We start from the raw sequence: 23,574 nt of genomic DNA on the forward strand, positions 1-23,574 counted from the left end.
TCGTCCAATACATATATCCTAAAAACAGCCACAATATATAATGTTCTTATTGTTTGTCCAATACATATATCCTACAAACAGCCACAATATATAATGTTCTTATTGTTTGTCCAATACATATATCCTACAAACAGCCACAATATATAAGGTTCGTACACATGTTTGGTCATCGATTTTCCAAATCCTGACTCTGCCGTCATTTGAAACCGAAACAAAACAGCTGACTCAGCACAATCAGGAAGAGTCTCCAAAAACACCATAAGGAAGAAACTATTATTACATGTAAACAGGGTTTTGTGCCCCAGTGATTTAAATCAGTGACAAAAACAAAACAAGAATTTGACTAAATAAATTAAATCACAAAGACTTTTCTGAATTTGGTTTACATTTATAATTCCACTGTTATAATTAGTGTGGAGCAGACAATTTACACTCATGAGACATGATTACAGCAGCTGACGTTACAACATTTCATTCATTTTCAGCCACTACTGATGATATTTGAATAGTTATAGTATGTCTATTGACATAAGCTGATATACTTTATGTTATGATCTCCATGGATGTGAGGGGTACACAAACTGACGATGTTTTTTTGAGCACATTTAACATTTAAAAAAAATAAATCAGTCACTGTTTTTCAGTATTTTGGATATCGAAGAGCAGTATGTCCCAATTAATAACATTTATTGTTTACAATTGTCTTTTGTGATGAAATATAATTTTTTTAGTGATGTAACTTCAATATATGTATGTTCCAAAGACAAACCATGATATCTCAGACACACGAGCTGTGAAACCTGGAAACTGAAGTGACATTTGGTTTTTCAAAATCCATCACATCAGTTATAACAAGTGAGTGATCAGAAAATACAAGATGCAGCCACATGTTGTAGACATCTACTGACATCGCAAGCACTTCATAACCTCTGCAAAAATCCAATTGTAAGTTCAAAATAATTAATGTAAAAATATATTAAACAATATGCATGGATCTGTTCATAAATTTAGTCATAAAAATAAAAGCTCAAATAGATGTAAATGCAACATGGTTTATTATTTTATAACTGCTTCTGCAAATGCTCATGCCCACATCAGTGATATTGAGGCAAGTTGCTTTTTATGTCTACTTGGGCCGTTATTTTTCTCATTAAATATGTAAAAATTTTGAAACTAACTTTTACCAAAATACGACTTCTTATCAGGCAGCAAAAGCAAAAGCACGATATTGTCTTTAATCTTCATAATTTTGCGACAAAACGACCAAAAACAGTCTCAACTTTAAAGATGAAAATTTTTCGCCACGTCTGTTTACAACCAGCTGATCGCTGATGACGCAATGTTTATTTTCACAGCTGTTCAATAAATATGTTTCGCGCTTAATAATTTTCGGAAATAAATGCACATTAACGAACTTCTGAACTTGCAATTCCATCAAGGCGTAAAAGTTTAACTTGTAAATCACTTGTGCAGCAAAAAAAACGCAATCTACTATCGTTCTTGGACCAATGAAAGGTTACTTCTTTATTTGAGTTTGCATTTGGCAAAAGGTCATCACGCGGTCAAATTTTTATGAAAAAAAATTTATTGCCCATTCATTGGCACAAAACAAAACCGGAGATAGCCAGCAATAGCTGAATTTCGGCACTGGAAACTTCTGAAAAAATGTTACGTCATAACTAACCACTGAAATCATATTTGGCAAACTCATGAATTATTGCGTCACGTTAATTAGATTCAGAAAACATTACTAATCAATTTTTTAAACTACTGCGGTAACAAATTTTATTTTAACTCCAAAAGTGCATTTTTTTCCCCAAATTCATGCCGCAATTGATAACAAAGTATTTTTTTATGGTATCACTTTCCATGACATGGTCGTTAGTGCGTGACCAAATTTCCACAAAAAGCTTGTCAACAAACATTTTTTCACAAATCTCAACGTTTACATGTGATTTTATGGATTCCTTTTATTCTATGTTTAAATAAATCTCTGTCTGCCTTATCAAGTAACAACACAAACATAATAAAGAGATATTTTACACAATGCAAAACAACACGGACGGATCTAAAAGAAAACTTTATTTACGCCAAAAACATGCACTAGATTTTGAACACAAGCGAAAGCATACATAACAGGATCCACTAAAATAGGACATTTCATTTACTGGAACCATGCCTTCTACAAAACACATCTTCTATTAAAACTATTTCAGCAACCTTACTGTCTGAGGCGATGCAAATGTCAAATGTTTTCAAGCAGGAAGGTTTGTGAAATCAAGGGACACACTAATGAACATATACAGCAATTAGGCTACAAATACAAAGTAGAAACAACTTAAACAATTGGTGCAGAAAACATAGGGGTTTATATCTACATAAGTTAGCCTGTTTGAATCAAAACATAAAAATAACAGCTTGAATTTAAATGTAACATGTCTTATCTTATGTTACCTTCCGAGACCAACACATTACACCCAAAATCAAAAACGAAAAGACACAATCCCACTATACGCACACACGGCTTAAAGAGTGTAAATTTGGAAAGTAGATTCTATGACCGGCTTCAATTAAACAGCTTTAAAAACCTACAGTGAAGAAAAAGGTGCAAAAACCAGGGGTTTCTGTACTTTGCCATAACACAAAACACTTGCTGTAAAAAAATTGCATACCCGACACATCAAACCATCAACGCTCTGGTGGATAATCTTGAAAATACCATATAAAAGTGTGTGTGTGTGTGGGGGGGGGGGGGGGGGGGGGAACAAAGAAAATAATCCATCAGTAAATCCAAGCTATGACTCAAATGTTGGTATGTATGTGTCCTTCTGCTACTGTGCAAGCCTGAAATAAGAATACAAAAAGACATTTAGAAATGAAATCAAAGTTTAAAATGTATATGTGGCTTTGCCAGGCATATACTGGTCAAAAATATTTAGCCCCAAGGGTCAGCCTACACTTGCCTAAGAAAATTGGTTTCCAGGCCAAACATAAACAGCTTAGCAATGTGACTTAGTTGTTTTTAGAAACTAACACTGCCTATTACTTAGGTGAAATATATATGTCTAAATAACAGTGGACGACTTCAGACTTGTCAAAGTTTTTAGTCTGTCACATATTTGTAAAGTTAAATCCCAACATCCCACCTTTTCTTTGTGTAATTTATCTCCCATTTCCCTAGTTCAGGTAAAGGTTTGTTACTTAATAACCCTGACTCATCGTTGGACAACTGCTTAGTCACTCACTTTGACAACAATGACTCATCAGTATTTTGTTGCTCAGCATCTGAAAAAGCAATTGTAAGTTCTTTAAAAGCCAAACAAAATAAATACAAACCAGCAAAATGCATAAAAATGTTGACACTTCTTTACAAATTAAATTTGCATAATGAAGTTTGTACTGATGTGTGTAATAAGAAAAACAATAAAGGAATCATAATAAAATAAAAAAGTGTATTCTGAATGTCAATAAATATGATAATAGTAACATATCAAACCTCTGCAAACACCTCAACTAACGGACAAATCATTTGAAAATCACAGCAAGGGACATTACCTGGATTGTTGTGAAATGTCAAAGTTGAAGGGTTGTCAAACTCATCACTGAACGGGATGTCAACATTACTAGGATGCGTCGAATCATCGATTATTTCTACTGTAAACTAGTCGTTTGTAGCAAAATACGAGGATTTATTCAAATCTGGACTTCCAGACATGGAGGTGGCACCTTTCTGGGTTTGTTTGAGCTCTTCTGTCACCCGATGGCTAAATGTCCGCCCAAATATGCAACTGTCGGCAGATGCGGAGATTAAGTGAGAGTTGTGGTCGAAAGTAAGAGAAACCGCTACCTCTGAATGCCGGCTGATCATGCAAATACAATCTCCTGCGAGACAAACAAAAGATTCTTGTTAAAAATGTTAATTGGAAAAACAGTTGCAAATACATTAAAGCAATTTAAAAACTGATGCAGAAAAAATGCAAACTTGTAAAAGGCCAGTATTGTGAAATTCCTACCATGAGTAAATTTGCTAGACATACATTTAGTCATTTGACATGAATAAAACATGTTTGATTAATTTAAGTGGAAATGCTTATTAATATTGTATAACTGCAAATTGCTTTTCAATTTTCTCAACAAATGCAAACCAACACTGACCTGTGGTGTACGGGAGGACATAGATGTTTTTATCAACACACGAGGTTGCAACAAGCGTTTTGCACCAAAGATGTCATATTCGGTTAAATTGCAGCTGCACACAACTAGCCCTGAATCATCGATGAATAAAATCCACAGTTAGAATGGCTGGGTTTAAAATTTTGTGGATTTGCTTACTCAACAATGTCCATGTCAGCCATCGAGTGTTTCTCAATGTAATGTTGTTCTCAACTGATGTCAGTTGTAGTAGTAGAGAGACTTGTCTGTTCCACAGCTCATTAGTCGAAACTGTAAGTATAAATCTGATTTAGACCAAGAATTGTCAGCATCAAGATTAAACAATTATGCTCTCTGTTAAACAACATAATGAGACTAAAATACAAAAATCACAAAAGTGGTACAAAAACAAATGCAGCTGAAAACTGGACACTTTCACTGTGACTGATATATATATATATATATATATCATTAAGAAAGCTTAGGCAAAGTAAAAAGCAATGTACAAAGAAAGGTTCGGAAAAAAGTCAGATTTTTAAATGTTACACATTTGGTTCAAACTAGGGTTGGGCAAATCACTTAAACGTGCGTGTTGCATTTGCCAAATTTACCCTTGTTAACTTGTATCATTCAAATTTCAGCGTTTTAATGCAGTTTATTGTAGTTCGTGTAAATGATACTTAGTGCATTGAATTTACATTTTGTGTCAACTGGGTCGAATTAGCCACACCAGTGACAGTTTACCTCAGGAAACATTGTTGTCCAGATCACAATAAAAAATTATATAAGACTTGGATTAGATATTCTAGAATCGAAACAACTATTCTAAAATACCTACTTATACTAGTTTCAACTTCCCTACATGACAGTTTACCTCATAATCTCGGTTCGCAAACTTCACAGCAGTGACGGCAGCAGAATGATCAGCTATCGTGTTGGACGGAATATAATCATCAGTAAACATGTGAACACATCGATCTCTACTCGCGCTTGCAAGCATCGAACCACGGTGAGAATAATCCATGCTTAATATATCCCCATCGTGTGACGAAATAAATGATATCCTCTTAAATGTCATAAGGTCGTACACACTAAAAACAAATGATTGGTTGTCATAAAAAACGCAAAACTATTTAGTCTTAAGGATTACAAAAAAACAAATCCAAAATAACAAATTAAAACCAAATTCCAAATTTACTGTGGCTTGGAAAAACAAGCTAAAATAGGTGCAGTCTAGAAACCAGCGATGAAATTACTGATGCATATTTATGATAAAGAGTGTTAAATTGTGTGCAGAATTCCCCAATGTGCCCAGACATAAAGATGACTACAAATTGAATTAGGAAGTATGTTGAATACATACTGCTGGATACTCCCACTCCTGTCGTCAACCGCATGTGTTTGCCGTCATTATGAACAGAAATGCAACATGCTTCAACTGATGTTTTAGTGTCCATGGAGTGTTTCTCCATACTTTCCAATAGAATTGTGTGTTTCAGAACCTACAAATATTTAATAACTAACTTATTGCTCGTTCAATATATATATCCTACAAACAGCCACAATATATAATGTTCTTATTGATCGTCCAATACATATATCCTACAAACAGCCACAATATATAAGGTTCGTACACATGTTTGGTCATCGAAATCCTGACTCTGTCGTCATTTGAACACGAAACAAAACAGCTGACTCAGCACAATCAGGAAGAGTCTGCAAAAAAACACCATAAGAAAGAAACTATTATTACATGTAAACAGGGTTTTGTGCCCCAGTGATTTAAATCAGTGACAAAAACAAAACAAGAATTTGACTAAATAAATTAAATCAGAAAGACTTTTCTTAATTTGGTTTACATTTATAATTCCACTGTTATAATTAGTGTGGAGCAGACAATTTACACTCATGAGACATGATTACAGCAGCTGACGTTACAACATTTCACTCATTTTCAGCCACTAATGATGATATTTGAATAGTTATAGTATGTCTATTGACATAAGCCTATATACTTTTTGTTATGAATTATGTTATGATCTCCATGGATGTGAGGGGTACAGAAACTGACGATGCTTTTTTGAGCACATTTAACACTAAAAAAATGACTAAAAATTGATCAGTCGCTGTTTTTCAGTATTTTGGATATCGAAGAGCAGTATGTCCCAATTAATAACATTTATTGTTTACAATTGTCTTTTGTGATGAAATATAATTTTTTTAGTGATGTAACTTCAATATATGTATGTTACAAAGACAAACCTTGATTTCCCAGACACACGAGCTATGGAACCTGGAAACTGAAGTGACATTTGGTTTTTCAAAATCCATCACATCAGTTATAACAAGTGAGTGATCAGAAAATACAAGATGCAGCCACATGTTGTAGACATCTACTGACGTCGCAAGCACTTCATAACCTCTGCAAAAATCCAATTGTAAGTTCAAAATAATTAATGTAAAAATTTATTAAACAATATGCCCACCTTTCAGATGTTGAACGTTGTTCCAAAGTCTTAGCTAAGAACGAAAAAACTGCCTCAGCCGTTCAAGCCCATTAGCTCTATCTTGGCACGACAGTGATATGAGGTAGGTGACTGGCAAAAGAAAAATAACACCCAGTCTTGTCATAATTTGGACTGGAGTAGAAGACATGTTTTGGATATCATTCTCTCTGTTGCACTTTAGATCTTTGGATTGCGTTTATTATTAATCCTCTAGAAATCTAACAAAACATAAGGTACACGGTAAATTCGTGAATAAAATCGCATAAGGCCCAAAACCTTCTTAGCAAACTGTAAAACAGGGTCATCGGCAACGACGTTTCCAACTTAAATTGAAACTCAAAACTTTCAGAATATAATTCCAAAACCAAACGATTTTGTCTTTAATCTTCATAATTTTGCGACAAAACGACCAAAAACAGTCTCAACTTTAAAGATGAAAATTTTTCGCCACGTCTGTTTACAACCAGCTGATCGCTGATGACGCAATGTTTATTTTCACAGCTGTTCAATAAATATGTTTCGCGCTCAATAATTTTCGGAAATAAATGCACATTAACGAACTTCTGAACTTGCAATTCCATCAAGGCGTAAAAGTTTAACTTGTAAATCACTTGTGCAGCAAAAAAAACGCAATCTACTATCGTTCTTGGACCAATGAAAGGTTACTTCTTTATTTGAGTTTGCATTTGGCAAAAGGTCATCACGCGGTCAAATTTTTATGAAAAAAAATTTATTGCCCATTCATTGGCACAAAACAAAACCGGAGATAGCCAGCAATAGCTGAATTTCGGCACTGGAAACTTCTGAAAAAATGTTACGTCATAACTAACCACTGAAATCATATTTGGCAAACTCATGAATTATTGCGTCACGTTAATTAGATTCAGAAAACATTACTAATCAATTTTTTAAACTACTGCGGTAACAAATTTTATTTTAACTCCAAAAGTGCATTTTTTTCCCCAAATTCATGCCGCAATTGATAACAAAGTATTTTTTTATGGTATCACTTTCCATGACATGGTCGTTAGTGCGTGACCAAATTTCCACAAAAAGCTTGTCAACAAACATTTTTTCACAAATCTCAACGTTTACATGTGATTTTATGGATTCCTTTTATTCTATGTTTAAATAAATCTCTGTCTGCCTTATCAAGTAACAACACAAACATAATAAAGAGATATTTTACACAATGCAAAACAACACGGACGGATCTAAAAGAAAACTTTATTTACGCCAAAAACATGCACTAGATTTTGAACACAAGCGAAAGCATACATAACAGGATCCACTAAAATAGGACATTTCATTTACTGGAACCATGCCTTCTACAAAACACATCTTCTATTAAAACTATTTCAGCAACCTTACTGTCTGAGGCGATGCAAATGTCAAATGTTTTCAAGCAGGAAGGTTTGTGAAATCAAGGGACACACTAATGAACATATACAGCAATTAGGCTACAAATACAAAGTAGAAACAACTTAAACAATTGGTGCAGAAAACATAGGGGTTTATATCTACATAAGTTAGCCTGTTTGAATCAAAACATAAAAATAACAGCTTGAATTTAAATGTAACATGTCTTATCTTATGTTACCTTCCGAGACCAACACATTACACCCAAAATCAAAAACGAAAAGACACAATCCCACTATACGCACACACGGCTTAAAGAGTGTAAATTTGGAAAGTAGATTCTATGACCGGCTTCAATTAAACAGCTTTAAAAACCTACAGTGAAGAAAAAGGTGCAAAAACCAGGGGTTTCTGTACTTTGCCATAACACAAAACACTTGCTGTAAAAAAATTGCATACCCGACACATCAAACCATCAACGCTCTGGTGGATAATCTTGAAAATACCATATAAAAGTGTGTGTGTGTGTGGGGGGGGGGGGGGGGGGGAACAAAGAAAATAATCCATCAGTAAATCCAAGCTATGACTCAAATGTTGGTATGTATGTGTCCTTCTGCTACTGTGCAAGCCTGAAATAAGAATACAAAAAGACATTTAGAAATGAAATCAAAGTTTAAAATGTATATGTGGCTTTGCCAGGCATATACTGGTCAAAAATATTTAGCCCCAAGGGTCAGCCTACACTTGCCTAAGAAAATTGGTTTCCAGGCCAAACATAAACAGCTTAGCAATGTGACTTAGTTGTTTTTAGAAACTAACACTGCCTATTACTTAGGTGAAATATATATGTCTAAATAACAGTGGACGACTTCAGACTTGTCAAAGTTTTTAGTCTGTCACATATTTGTAAAGTTAAATCCCAACATCCCACCTTTTCTTTGTGTAATTTATCTCCCATTTCCCTAGTTCAGGTAAAGGTTTGTTACTTAATAACCCTGACTCATCGTTGGACAACTGCTTAGTCACTCACTTTGACAACAATGACTCATCAGTATTTTGTTGCTCAGCATCTGAAAAAGCAATTGTAAGTTCTTTAAAAGCCAAACAAAATAAATACAAACCAGCAAAATGCATAAAAATGTTGACACTTCTTTACAAATTAAATTTGCATAATGAAGTTTGTACTGATGTGTGTAATAAGAAAAACAATAAAGGAATCATAATAAAATAAAAAAGTGTATTCTGAATGTCAATAAATATGATAATAGTAACATATCAAACCTCTGCAAACACCTCAACTAACGGACAAATCATTTGAAAATCACAGCAAGGGACATTACCTGGATTGTTGTGAAATGTCAAAGTTGAAGGGTTGTCAAACTCATCACTGAACGGGATGTCAACATTACTAGGATGCGTCGAATCATCGATTATTTCTACTGTAAACTAGTCGTTTGTAGCAAAATACGAGGATTTATTCAAATCTGGACTTCCAGACATGGAGGTGGCACCTTTCTGGGTTTGTTTGAGCTCTTCTGTCACCCGATGGCTAAATGTCCGCCCAAATATGCAACTGTCGGCAGATGCGGAGATTAAGTGAGAGTTGTGGTCGAAAGTAAGAGAAACCGCTACCTCTGAATGCCGGCTGATCATGCAAATACAATCTCCTGCGAGACAAACAAAAGATTCTTGTTAAAAATGTTAATTGGAAAAACAGTTGCAAATACATTAAAGCAATTTAAAAACTGATGCAGAAAAAATGCAAACTTGTAAAAGGCCAGTATTGTGAAATTCCTACCATGAGTAAATTTGCTAGACATACATTTAGTCATTTGACATGAATAAAACATGTTTGATTAATTTAAGTGGAAATGCTTATTAATATTGTATAACTGCAAATTGCTTTTCAATTTTCTCAACAAATGCAAACCAACACTGACCTGTGGTGTACGGGAGGACATAGATGTTTTTATCAACACACGAGGTTGCAACAAGCGTTTTGCACCAAAGATGTCATATTCGGTTAAATTGCAGCTGCACACAACTAGCCCTGAATCATCGATGAATAAAATCCACAGTTAGAATGGCTGGGTTTAAAATTTTGTGGATTTGCTTACTCAACAATGTCCATGTCAGCCATCGAGTGTTTCTCAATGTAATGTTGTTCTCAACTGATGTCAGTTGTAGTAGTAGAGAGACTTGTCTGTTCCACAGCTCATTAGTCGAAACTGTAAGTATAAATCTGATTTAGACCAAGAATTGTCAGCATCAAGATTAAACAATTATGCTCTCTGTTAAACAACATAATGAGACTAAAATACAAAAATCACAAAAGTGGTACAAAAACAAATGCAGCTGAAAACTGGACACTTTCACTGTGACTGATATATATATATATATATATATATCATTAAGAAAGCTTAGGCAAAGTAAAAAGCAATGTACAAAGAAAGGTTCGGAAAAAAGTCAGATTTTTAAATGTTACACATTTGGTTCAAACTAGGGTTGGGCAAATCACTTAAACGTGCGTGTTGCATTTGCCAAATTTACCCTTGTTAACTTGTATCATTCAAATTTCAGCGTTTTAATGCAGTTTATTGTAGTTCGTGTAAATGATACTTAGTGCATTGAATTTACATTTTGTGTCAACTGGGTCGAATTAGCCACACCAGTGACAGTTTACCTCAGGAAACATTGTTGTCCAGATCACAATAAAAAATTATATAAGACTTGGATTAGATATTCTAGAATCGAAACAACTATTCTAAAATACCTACTTATACTAGTTTCAACTTCCCTACATGACAGTTTACCTCATAATCTCGGTTCGCAAACTTCACAGCAGTGACGGCAGCAGAATGATCAGCTATCGTGTTGGACGGAATATAATCATCAGTAAACATGTGAACACATCGATCTCTACTCGCGCTTGCAAGCATCGAACCACGGTGAGAATAATCCATGCTTAATATATCCCCATCGTGTGACGAAATAAATGATATCCTCTTAAATGTCATAAGGTCGTACACACTAAAAACAAATGATTGGTTGTCATAAAAAACGCAAAACTATTTAGTCTTAAGGATTACAAAAAAACAAATCCAAAATAACAAATTAAAACCAAATTCCAAATTTACTGTGGCTTGGAAAAACAAGCTAAAATAGGTGCAGTCTAGAAACCAGCGATGAAATTACTGATGCATATTTATGATAAAGAGTGTTAAATTGTGTGCAGAATTCCCCAATGTGCCCAGACATAAAGATGACTACAAATTGAATTAGGAAGTATGTTGAATACATACTGCTGGATACTCCCACTCCTGTCGTCAACCGCATGTGTTTGCCGTCATTATGAACAGAAATGCAACATGCTTCAACTGATGTTTTAGTGTCCATGGAGTGTTTCTCCATACTTTCCAATAGAATTGTGTGTTTCAGAACCTACAAATATTTAATAACTAACTTATTGCTCGTTCAATATATATATCCTACAAACAGCCACAATATATAATGTTCTTATTGATCGTCCAATACATATATCCTACAAACAGCCACAATATATAAGGTTCGTACACATGTTTGGTCATCGAAATCCTGACTCTGTCGTCATTTGAACACGAAACAAAACAGCTGACTCAGCACAATCAGGAAGAGTCTGCAAAAAAACACCATAAGAAAGAAACTATTATTACATGTAAACAGGGTTTTGTGCCCCAGTGATTTAAATCAGTGACAAAAACAAAACAAGAATTTGACTAAATAAATTAAATCAGAAAGACTTTTCTTAATTTGGTTTACATTTATAATTCCACTGTTATAATTAGTGTGGAGCAGACAATTTACACTCATGAGACATGATTACAGCAGCTGACGTTACAACATTTCACTCATTTTCAGCCACTAATGATGATATTTGAATAGTTATAGTATGTCTATTGACATAAGCCTATATACTTTTTGTTATGAATTATGTTATGATCTCCATGGATGTGAGGGGTACAGAAACTGACGATGCTTTTTTGAGCACATTTAACACTAAAAAAATGACTAAAAATTGATCAGTCGCTGTTTTTCAGTATTTTGGATATCGAAGAGCAGTATGTCCCAATTAATAACATTTATTGTTTACAATTGTCTTTTGTGATGAAATATAATTTTTTTAGTGATGTAACTTCAATATATGTATGTTACAAAGACAAACCTTGATTTCCCAGACACACGAGCTATGGAACCTGGAAACTGAAGTGACATTTGGTTTTTCAAAATCCATCACATCAGTTATAACAAGTGAGTGATCAGAAAATACAAGATGCAGCCACATGTTGTAGACATCTACTGACGTCGCAAGCACTTCATAACCTCTGCAAAAATCCAATTGTAAGTTCAAAATAATTAATGTAAAAATTTATTAAACAATATGCCCACCTTTCAGATGTTGAACGTTGTTCCAAAGTCTTAGCTAAGAACGAAAAAACTGCCTCAGCCGTTCAAGCCCATTAGCTCTATCTTGGCACGACAGTGATATGAGGTAGGTGACTGGCAAAAGAAAAATAACACCCAGTCTTGTCATAATTTGGACTGGAGTAGAAGACATGTTTTGGATATCATTCTCTCTGTTGCACTTTAGATCTTTGGATTGCGTTTATTATTAATCCTCTAGAAATCTAACAAAACATAAGGTACACGGTAAATTCGTGAATAAAATCGCATAAGGCCCAAAACCTTCTTAGCAAACTGTAAAACAGGGTCATCGGCAACGACGTTTCCAACTTAAATTGAAACTCAAAACTTTCAGAATATAATTCCAAAACCAAACGATTTTGTCTTTAATCTTCATAATTTTGCGACAAAACGACCAAAAACAGTCTCAACTTTAAAGATGAAAATTTTTCGCCACGTCTGTTTACAACCAGCTGATCGCTGATGACGCAATGTTTATTTTCACAGCTGTTCAATAAATATGTTTCGCGCTCAATAATTTTCGGAAATAAATGCACATTAACGAACTTCTGAACTTGCAATTCCATCAAGGCGTAAAAGTTTAACTTGTAAATCACTTGTGCAGCAAAAAAACGCAATCTACTATCGTTCTTGGACCAACGAAACGTTACTTCTTTATTTGAGTTTGCATTCGGCAAAAGGTCAGAATTTATTACCCATTTATTGGCACAAAACAAAACCGGAGATAGCCAGCAATAGCTAAATTTCGGCACTGGAAACTTCTGGAAAAATGTTACGTCATAACACTGAAATCATATTTGGCAAACTTATGAATTATTGCGTCACGTTAATTAGATTCAGAAAAATTTACCAATAAAGTTATTAAACAACTGCGGTAAATTAAAACACAAAATATTATTTTAACTCTAAAAGTGCATTTTTTCCCCAAATTCATGCCGCAATTCATAACAAAGTATTTTTTTATGGTATCACTTTTCATGACATGGTCGTTAGTGCGTGACCAAATTTCCACAAAAAGCTTGTCAACAAACATTTTTTGACAAATCTCAACGTTTACATGTGATTTTATGGATTCCTTTTATTCTATGTTTAAATAAATCTTTGTCTGCCTTATCAAGTAACAACACAAACATAATAAAGAGATATTTTACACCATGCAAAACAACACTGAGCAACCAAGAAGAAAACTTTATTCACGCCAAAACCTGCAACAGAATTTTGAACAAAAGCGAAAACATACAAAATAGGATCCACTAAAATAGGACATTTCATTTACTGGAACCATGCCGTCTGTAGGAAAATGTGTATTACGTGTTCTGCGACTTGCGCTTTCTGATTGTGCTAACAGCAATAGTCCAGCCGTTGGTTAGTTTGTTTTATTATAACACCAACAGTAATGCAATTTAAACGTGGCTGGACGTAGCGTGACTCTACGTCCAACCGAAGTCGAATCGAATAGAATAATGTCACTTCAAAACCGCAGAATATATACACAGATCAAAACAACATAATTAGCATACGTGAACAACATCCCGTCACTGGTACGGATGCCCACAACGTTCTCATCCTGTCCCACGCAAAAACAAACAATTACATAACATAGCCACTTGTGGTTCTCACCCTCACGTTATAAGTCACGTAGCATATGAAAGTTACGTAATGGAAAAGTTACAAGTCATGGCAGCTCTACCCATGACGTCAATGCGAATATTACATCATTTATGTTACACCTCTACAAAACACACCTTCTATCAAAACTATTTCAGCAACCTTACTGTCTGAAGCGATGCAATGTCAAATGTTTTCAAGCAGGAAGGTTTGTGAAATCAAGGGACACACTAATGAACATATACAGCAATTAGACTACAAATACAAAGTAGAAACAACTTAAACAATTGGTGCAGAAAACATAGGGGTTTATATACTCATAAGTTAGCCTGTTTGAATCAAAATATGAAAAAGGCTTGAATTTAAATGTAACATGTCTTATCAAATGTTAACTTCTGAGACCAACACATTACACCAAAACTGAAAAACGAAGACACAATCCCACTATACGCACATGTGGCTTAAAGAGTGTAAATATGTAAAGTATATTTTATTTCCTGCAACATATACAGAGAGCAGTAGGTAAGGCAAACAAATAATGTTTGACGAGAAAATGTGTTATGGTACTATTCGCCAAAGATCCACCTAGAAGCCTCTTAAGTATTCGAGGACACTGGTTGAAGAACCTACATGTGCCAAGAAACACTCAACTAATGATTTTTACCATGAATAAATTAATTTGCCTTACAATGCATTAGTGATGGGACGATACCGAGTACGAGTACCACGTGAAAACACCTTCGATACCGATTACCGAGTACTTAAGTATAGTGTTGTACCTTGTTGTATATTTAGGTTACAGGCGTGCACACAAATGCCGAAGCATGTAGAAAAATGTAATCTCCACATGATAACGAAAAAGTTTACAGAACCTAGCGGCCTAGCAGCTCGACGCTATTGCACTTTTAGATATGTTGTTCCTGAATAAGAAGTGCACTCGTTTGCTTCAGTTGGACGAAAGCTTGGCTATTTTGTACAAAACACTGGGTATTTGCATTCATTTGTTTTCAAATTGAACAAACGTAAGAACTCACATCAGACAAAGTTTGCTAAATATCGATAAGTAAACCAATAGCATTTGTGAATATGCCAAAAACCAAGTTAAGCAAAAATGCTTACAGTTAGAGCTATTTGCGGTGGTGTTTTATAATAACAATAAACCCAAATTATAAACTTAGTGTTTACCCACATGCTAGTCTCATTGTTAATTTAAATAACTGTGTCTTTTTTTAAGAACACGATTTAGCAAACTTTGTCTGTTGTGCGTTCTTGTGTCAGTAGCTCTACCCATTCGTTACACATCCAATATAATAAAATACCAACAAGCAAGTTATTATGTTAAAAAAAACTGAGCCGACAGAAGATACTCGCACTGCATTACTCGTACTTTAATCCAAGTACTCTCAAATTATAATACAGGAACATAAGCTTTTCCGCTGTTTCACTCTGCAGCCTGTTTCGTTTTGGAGTACATATATTGCCCCCGACACTGAAAATTCTCTCACTTTCTATAGAGGATGGTCAAAATTGATGCTGTGCACTTTCCAACTTTGAAAAAGATCTTCTTCCGCCTTTATTACAGCCAGACTTTGGTCCTCTTCATGTAGTGCTGCCCTTTCACTTTTTTCTTCTGGTGCCAAAGTAACTTTCGTTACGTTTTTCTTTTTTTTCTTAAGATTCGAGAAGCATTTCGTAAAACTGAAATCATCGCTACTTTCCTCATCAAAAGAATCTGAAGAATCGATCGGCGGAAGAGTGTCTGGACAATCTGAGTTACAAACGACTTTGATGTGAGGAATAATTGAAGACGTTGTGACATTTGATCCACTCAGTAGAGCTGTACAATCAACAAATTGCTTTAAAATTTTAAGGAGCTTTTCCATTATCTTCCATTGATTGGTTTTCAGATTATTTCGAGGGCAAGACTATTAACGCGATTAAATCAGGTCGTTCTTAATATACCTTATTGGCTATAAAACGTAAACGAAATGACATAAAATTAAACGGTTTTCACGAGCCAATTCGGAATTGCAGTCAGAAATAGCTTGAAAAGTTTCAATTCGTTCATGTAAGCAAAACGGAAATGACAAGCGAACTTCATTTTTTTTTCGAGTGCAAGACTATTAACGCGATTAAATCAGGTCGTTCTTAATATACCTTATTGGCTATGAAACGTAAACGAAATGACATAAAATTAAACGGTTTTCACGAGCCAATTCGGAATTGCAGTCAGAAATAGCTTGAAAAGTTACAGTTCGTTCATGTAAGCAAAACGGAAATGACAAGCGAACTTCATTTTTTGCGAGTGCAAGACTATTAACGCGATTAAATCAGGTCGTTCTTAATATACCCTTATTGGCTATAAAACGTAAACGAAATGAGATAAAATTAAACGGTTTTCACGAGCCAATTCGGAATTGCAGTCAGAAATAGCTTGAAAAGTTTCAATTCGTTCATGTAAGCAAAACAGAAATGACAAGCGAACTTCATTCTTTTTGAGTGCAAGACTAATAACGCGATTAAATCAGGTTGTTCTTAATATACCTTATTGGCCATAAAACGTAAACGAAATAAGATAAAATTAAACGGTTTTCACGAGCCAATTCGGAATTGCAGTCAGACATAGCTTGCAAAGTTTTAATTCGTTCATGTAAGCAAAACGAAAATGACAAGCGAAGTTCATACTGTTTTTCGGGGCAAGACTATTAACGCGACAGGTCGTTCTTAATATACCTTATTGGCCATAAAACGTAAACGAAATGAGATAAAATTAAACGGTTTTAACGAGGCAATTCGGAATTGCAGTCAGAAATAGCTTGAAAAGTTTCAATTCGTTCATGTAAGCAAAACGGAAATGACAAGCGAACTTCATTTTTTTTCGAGGGCAAGACTAATAACGCGATTAAATCAGGTTGTTCTTAATATACCTTATTGGCCATAAAACGTAAACGAAATAAGATAAAATTAAACGGTTTTCACGAGCCAATTCGGAATTGCAGTCAGACATAGCTTGCAAAGTTTTAATTCGTTCATGTAAGCAAAACGAAAATGACAAGCGAAGTTCATACTGTTTTTCGGGGCAAGACTATTAACGCGACAGGTCGTTCTTAATATACCTTATTGGCCATAAAACGTAAACGAAATGAGATAAAATTAAACGGTTTTAACGAGGCAATTCGGAATTGCAGTCAGAAATAGCTTGAAAAGTTTCAATTCGTTCATGTAAGCAAAACGGAAATGACAAGCGAACTTCATTTCTTTTCGAGGGCAAGACTATTAACGCGATTAAATCAGGTCGTTCTTAATATACCTTATTGGCCATAAAACGTAAACGAAATGACATAAAATTAAACGGTTTTCACGAGCCAATTCGGAATTGCAGTCAGAAATAGCTTGAAAAGTTACAGTTCGTTGATGTAAGCAAAACGGAAATGACAAGCGAACTTCATTTTTTTTTCGAGTGCAAGACTATTAACGCGATTAAATCAGGTCGTTCTTAATATACCTTATTGGCCATAAAACGTAAACGAAATAAGATAAAATTAAACGGTTTTCACGAGCCAATTCGGAATTGCAGTCAGACATAGCTTGCAAAGTTTTAATTCGTTTATGTAAGCAAAACGAAAATGACAAGCGAAGTTCATACTGTTTTTCGGGGCAAGACTATTAACGCGACAGGTCGTTCTTAATATACCTTATTGGCCATAAAACGTAAACGAAATGAGATAAAATTAAACGGTTTTAACGAGGCAATTCGGAATTGCAGTCAGAAATAGCTTGAAAAGTTTCAATTCGTTCATGTAAGCAAAACGGAAATGACAAGCGAACTTCATTTCTTTTCGAGGGCAAGACTATTAACGCGATTAAATCAGGTCGTTCTTAATATACCTTATTGGCCATAAAACGTAAACGAAATGACATAAAATTAAACGGTTTTCACGAGCCAATTCGGAATTGCAGTCAGAAATAGCTTGAAAAGTTACAGTTCGTTCATGTAAGCAAAACGGAAATGACAAGCGAACTTCATTTTTTTCGAGTGCAAGACTATTAACGCGATTAAATCAGGTCGTTCTTAATATACCTTATTGGCTTAAAAACGTAAACGAAATGAGATAAAATTAAACGGTTTTCACGAGCCAATTCGGAATTGCATTTAGACATAGCTTAAAAAGTTTTAATTCGTTCATGTAAGCAAAACGGAAATGACAAGCGAACTTCATTTTTTGTCGAGTGCAAGACTATTAACGCGATTAAATCAGGTCGTTCTTAATATATCTTGCTGGCCATAAAACGTAAACGAAATGAGATAAAATTAAACGGTTTTCACGAGCCAATTCGGAATTGCAGTCAGACATAGCTTGAAAAGTTACAGTTCGTTCATGTAAGCAAAACAGAAATGACAAGCGAACTTCATTTTTTTCGAGTGCAAGACTATTAACGCGATTAAATCAGGTCGTTCTTAATATACCTTATTGGCCATAAAACGTAAACGAAATGAGATAAAATTAAACGGTTTTCACAAGCCAATTCGGAATTGCATTTAGACATAGCTTGCAAAGTTTTAATTCGTTCATGTAAGCAAAACAGAAATGACAAGCGAACTTCATTTTTTTCGAGTGCAAGACTATTAACGCGATTAAATCAGGTCGTTTTTAATATACCTTATTGGCCATAAAACGTAAACGAAATGACACAAAATTAAACGGTTTTCACGAGCCAATTCGGAATTGCATTTAGACATAGCTTGAAAAGTTTCAATTCGTTCATGTAAGCAAAACGGAAATGACAAGCGAACTTCATACTGTTTTTCGGGTGCAAGACTATTAACGCGATTAAATCAGGTCGTTCTTAATATACCTTATTGGCCATAAAACGTAAACGAAATGAGATAAAATTAAACGGTTTTCACAAGCCAATTCGGAATTGCATTTAGACATAGCTTGCAAAGTTTTAATTCGTTCATGTAAGCAAAACGGAAATGACAAGCGAACTTCATACTGTTTTTCGGGTGCAAGACTATTAACGCGATTAAATCAGGTCGTTCTTAATACACCTTATTGGCCATAAAACGTAAACGAAATGAGATAAAATTAAACGGTTTTCACTAGCCAATTCGGAATTGCAGTCAGACATAGCTTGAAAAGTTACAGTTCGTTCATGTAAGCAAAACAGAAATGACAAGCGAACTTCATTTTTTTCGAGTGCAAGACTATTAACGCGATTAAATCAGGTCGTTCTTAATATACCTTATTGGCCATAAAACGTAAACGAAATGAGATAAAATTAAACGGTTTTCACGAGCCAATTCGGAATTGCAGTCAGACATAGCTTGAAAAGTTACAGTTCGTTCATGTAAGCAAAACAGAAATGACAAGCGAACTTCATTTTTTTCGAGTGCAAGACTATTAACGCGATTAAATCAGGTCGTTCTTAATATACCTTATTGGCCATAAAACGTAAACGAAATGAGATAAAATTAAACGGTTTTCACGAGCCAATTCGGAATTGCAGTCAGACATAGCTTGAAAAGTTACAGTTCGTTCATGTAAGCAAAACGGAAATGACAAGCGAACTTCATTTTTTTTCGAGGGCAAGACTATTAACGCGATTAAATCAGGTCGTTCTTAATACACCTTATTGGCCATAAAACGTAAACGAAATGAGATAAAATTAAACGGTTTTCACGAGCCAATTCGGAATTGCATTTAGACATAGCTTGCAAAGTTTTAATTCGTTCATGTAAGCAAAACGGAAATGACAAGCGAACTTCATTTTTTGTCGAGTGCAAGACTATTAACGCGATTAAATCAGGTCGTTCTTAATATACCTTATTGGCCATAAAACGTAAACGAAATGAGATAAAATTAAACGGTTTTCACGAGCCAATTCGGAATTGCAGTCAGACATAGCTTGAAAAGTTACAGTTCGTTCATGTAAGCAAAACAGAAATGACAAGCGAACTTCATTTTTTTCGAGTGCAAGACTATTAACGCGATTAAATCAGGTCGTTCTTAATATACCTTATTGGCCATAAAACGTAAACGAAATGAGATAAAATTAAACGGTTTTCACGAGCCAATTCGGAATTGCAGTCAGACATAGCTTGAAAAGTTACAGTTCGTTCATGTAAGCAAAACAGAAATGACAAGCGAACTTCATTTTTTTTCGAGGGCAAGACTATTAACGCGATTAAATCAGGTCGTTCTTAATACACCTTATTGGCCATAAAACGTAAACGAAATGAGATAAAATTAAACGGTTTTCACGAGCCAATTCGGAATTGCAGTCAGACATAGCTTGCAAAGTTTTAATTCGTTCATGTAAGCAAAACGAAAATGACAAGCGAAGTTCATACTGTTTTTCGGGGCAAGACTATTAACGCGACAGGTCGTTCTTAATATACCTTATTGGCCATAAAACGTAAACGAAATGAGATAAAATTAAACGGTTTTAACGAGGCAATTCGGAATTGCAGTCAGAAATAGCTTGAAAAGTTTCAATTCGTTCATGTAAGCAAAACGGAAATGACAAGCGAACTTCATTTTTTTTCGAGGGCAAGACTATTAACGCGATTAAATCAGGTCGTTCTTAATATACCTTATTGGCCATAAAACGTAAACGAAATGACATAAAATTAAACGGTTTTCACGAGCCAATTCGGAATTGCAGTCAGAAATAGCTTGAAAAGTTACAGTTCGTTGATGTAAGCAAAACGGAAATGACAAGCGAACTTCATTTTTTTTTCGAGTGCAAGACTATTAACGCGATTAAATCAGGTTGTTCTTAATACACCTTATTGGCCACAAAACGTAAACGAAGTGAGATAAAATTAAACGGTTTTCACGAGCCAATTCGGAATTGCATTTAGACATAGCTTGAAAAGTTACAGTTCGTTCATGTAAGCAAAACGGAAATGACAAGCGAACTTCATTTTTTTCGAGTGCAAGACTATTAACGCGATTAAATCAGGTCGTTCTTAATATACCTTATTGGCTTAAAAACGTAAACGAAATGAGATAAAATTAAACGGTTTTCACGAGTCAATTCGGAATTGCATTTAGACATAGCTTGAAAAGTTTCAATTCGTTCATGTAAGCAAAACGGAAATGACAAGCGAACTTCATTTTTTTTCGAGGGCAAGACTATTAACGCGATTAAATCAGGTCGTTCTTAATATACCTTATTGGCCATAAAACGTAAACGAAATGAGATAAAATTAAACGGTTTTCACGAGCCAATTCGGAATTGCATTTAGACATAGCTTGAAAAGTTTCAATTCGTTCATGTAAGCAAAACGAAAATGACAAGCGAACTTCATTTTTTTTCGAGGGCAAGACTATTAACGCGATTAAATCAGGTCGTTCTTAATATACCTTATTGGCCATAAAACGTAAACGAAATGAGATAAAATTAAACGGTTTTCACGAGCCAATTCGGAATTGCATTTAGACATAGCTTGAAAAGTTTCAATTCGTTCATGTAAGCAAAACGGAAATGACAAGCGAACTTCATACTGTTTTTCGGGTGCAAGACTATTAACGCGATTAAATCAGGTCGTTCTTAATATACCTTATTGGCCATAAAACGTAAACGAAATGAGATAAAATTAAACGGTTTTCACGAGCCAATTCGGAATTGCAGTCAGACATAGCTTGAAAAGTTACAGTTCGTTCATGTAAGCAAAACAGAAATGACAAGCGAACTTCATTTTTTTCGAGTGCAAGACTATTAACGCGATTAAATCAGGTCGTTCTTAATATACCTTATTGGCCATAAAACGTAAACGAAATGAGATAAAATTAAACGGTTTTCACGAGCCAATTCGGAATTGCAGTCAGACATAGCTTGAAAAGTTACAGTTCGTTCATGTAAGCAAAACAGAAATGACAAGCGAACTTCATTTTTTTCGAGTGCAAGACTATTAACGCGATTAAATCAGGTCGTTCTTAATATACCTTATTGGCCATAAAACGTAAACGAAATGAGATAAAATTAAACGGTTTTAACGAGGCAATTCGGAATTGCAGTCAGAAATAGCTTGAAAAGTTTCAATTCGTTCATGTAAGCAAAACGGAAATGACAAGCGAACTTCATTTTTTTTCGAGGGCAAGACTATTAACGCGATTAAATCAGGTCGTTCTTAATATACCTTATTGGCCATAAAACGTAAACGAAATGACATAAAATTAAACGGTTTTCACGAGCCAATTCGGAATTGCAGTCAGAAATAGCTTGAAAAGTTACAGTTCGTTGATGTAAGCAAAACGGAAATGACAAGCGAACTTCATTTTTTTTTCGAGTGCAAGACTATTAACGCGATTAAATCAGGTTGTTCTTAATACACCTTATTGGCCACAAAACGTAAACGAAGTGAGATAAAATTAAACGGTTTTCACGAGCCAATTCGGAATTGCATTTAGACATAGCTTGAAAAGTTACAGTTCGTTCATGTAAGCAAAACGGAAATGACAAGCGAACTTCATTTTTTTTTCGAGTGCAAGACTATTAACGCGATTAAATCAGGTCGTTCTTAATATACCTTATTGGCCATAAAACGTAAACGAAATGACATAAAATTAAACGGTTTTCACGAGCCAATTCGGAATTGCATTGAGACATAGCTTGAAAAGTTACAGTTCGTTCATGTAAGCAAAACAGAAATGACAAGCGAACTTCATTTTTTTCGAGTGCAAGACTATTAACGCGATTAAATCAGGTCGTTCTTAATATACCTTATTGGCCATAAAACGTAAACGAAATGACATAAAATTAAACGGTTTTCACGAGCCAATTCGGAATTGCAGTCAGACATAGCTTGCAAAGTTTTAATTCGTTCATGTAAGCAAAACGAAAATGACAAGCGAAGTTCATACTGTTTTTCGGGGCAAGACTATTAACGCGACAGGTCGTTCTTAATATACCTTATTGGCCATAAAACGTAAACGAAATGAGATAAAATTAAACGGTTTTAACGAGGCAATTCGGAATTGCAGTCAGAAATAGCTTGAAAAGTTTCAATTCGTTCATGTAAGCAAAACGGAAATGACAAGCGAACTTCATTTTTTTTCGAGGGCAAGACTATTAACGCGATTAAATCAGGTCGTTCTTAATATACCTTATTGGCCATAAAACGTAAACGAAATGAGATAAAATTAAACGGTTTTCACGAGCCAATTCGGAATTGCAGTCAGAAATAGCTTGCAAAGTTTTAATTCGTTCATGTAAGCAAAACGGAAATGACAAGCGAACTTCATTTTTTGTCGAGTGCAAGACTATTAACGCGATTAAATCAGGTTGTTCTTAATACACCTTATTGGCCACAAAACGTAAACGAAGTGAGATCAAATTAAACGGTTTTCACGAGCCAATTCGGAATTGCATTTAGACATAGCTTGAAAAGTTACAGTTCGTTCATGTAAGCAAAACGGAAATGACAAGCGAACTTCATTTTTTTTCGAGTGCAAGACTATTAACGCGATTAAATCAG

At 34.8% G+C, this 23,574-nt stretch overlaps 2 protein-coding genes across 8 annotated transcripts in view; both read right to left on the reverse strand.

Annotated features, from left to right (window-relative positions):
- Nucleotides 1–4,717: 4,717 nt before the first annotated feature.
- Nucleotides 4,718–7,324, reverse strand: LOC145230305 (mitogen-activated protein kinase-binding protein 1-like). Of its 3 annotated transcripts, none has more exons than XM_080095696.1 (4): nt 6,639–7,310; nt 6,415–6,574; nt 5,787–5,868; nt 4,718–5,654 (listed from the first exon to the last, which is right to left on the reverse strand). In XM_080095696.1, the coding sequence occupies exons 2-3, from the start codon at nt 6,532–6,534 to the stop codon at nt 5,797–5,799; spliced, it is 192 nt and encodes a 63-aa protein (XP_079951822.1). In that variant the 5' UTR covers nt 6,535–6,574; nt 6,639–7,310; the 3' UTR covers nt 4,718–5,654; nt 5,787–5,796. The 3 variants fall into 3 exon arrangements, with proteins under 3 accessions (XP_079951822.1, XP_079951819.1, XP_079951821.1); XM_080095693.1 differs by lacking the exon at nt 5,787–5,868 and having other exon boundaries at nt 4,721–5,243; nt 5,516–5,654; nt 6,639–7,324; XM_080095695.1 differs by lacking the exon at nt 4,718–5,654 and having other exon boundaries at nt 5,713–5,868; nt 6,639–7,311.
- Nucleotides 7,325–8,557: 1,233 nt separating this feature from the next.
- LOC145227562 (mitogen-activated protein kinase-binding protein 1-like) overlaps nt 8,558–23,574 on the reverse strand; it is a 78,940-nt gene continuing 63,923 nt past the window's right edge. The window contains exons 9-11 of one of the 5 annotated variants that reach the window (XM_080092419.1): nt 12,220–12,379; nt 11,321–11,459; nt 10,526–11,048 (exon numbers count right to left, since the gene is read on the reverse strand). In XM_080092419.1, coding sequence (XP_079948545.1) covers nt 11,032–11,048; nt 11,321–11,459; nt 12,220–12,339 — 276 coding nt within the window. In that variant the 5' untranslated portion in view covers nt 12,340–12,379 and the 3' untranslated portion in view covers nt 10,526–11,031. Of the gene's footprint in view, nt 9,089–10,525; nt 11,049–11,320; nt 11,460–11,517; nt 11,674–12,219; nt 12,380–13,539; nt 15,925–23,574 lie in introns of those variants that run through there. The other 4 variants (XM_080092420.1, XR_013859923.1, XM_080092418.1 and 1 more) reach the window with 4 other exon arrangements.

The sequence above is a fragment of the Phallusia mammillata genome, chromosome 5 (assembly GCF_965637545.1).
Source record: "Phallusia mammillata chromosome 5, kaPhaMamm4.hap1.1, whole genome shotgun sequence".
Lineage (NCBI taxonomy): Eukaryota > Metazoa > Chordata > Ascidiacea > Phlebobranchia > Ascidiidae > Phallusia > Phallusia mammillata.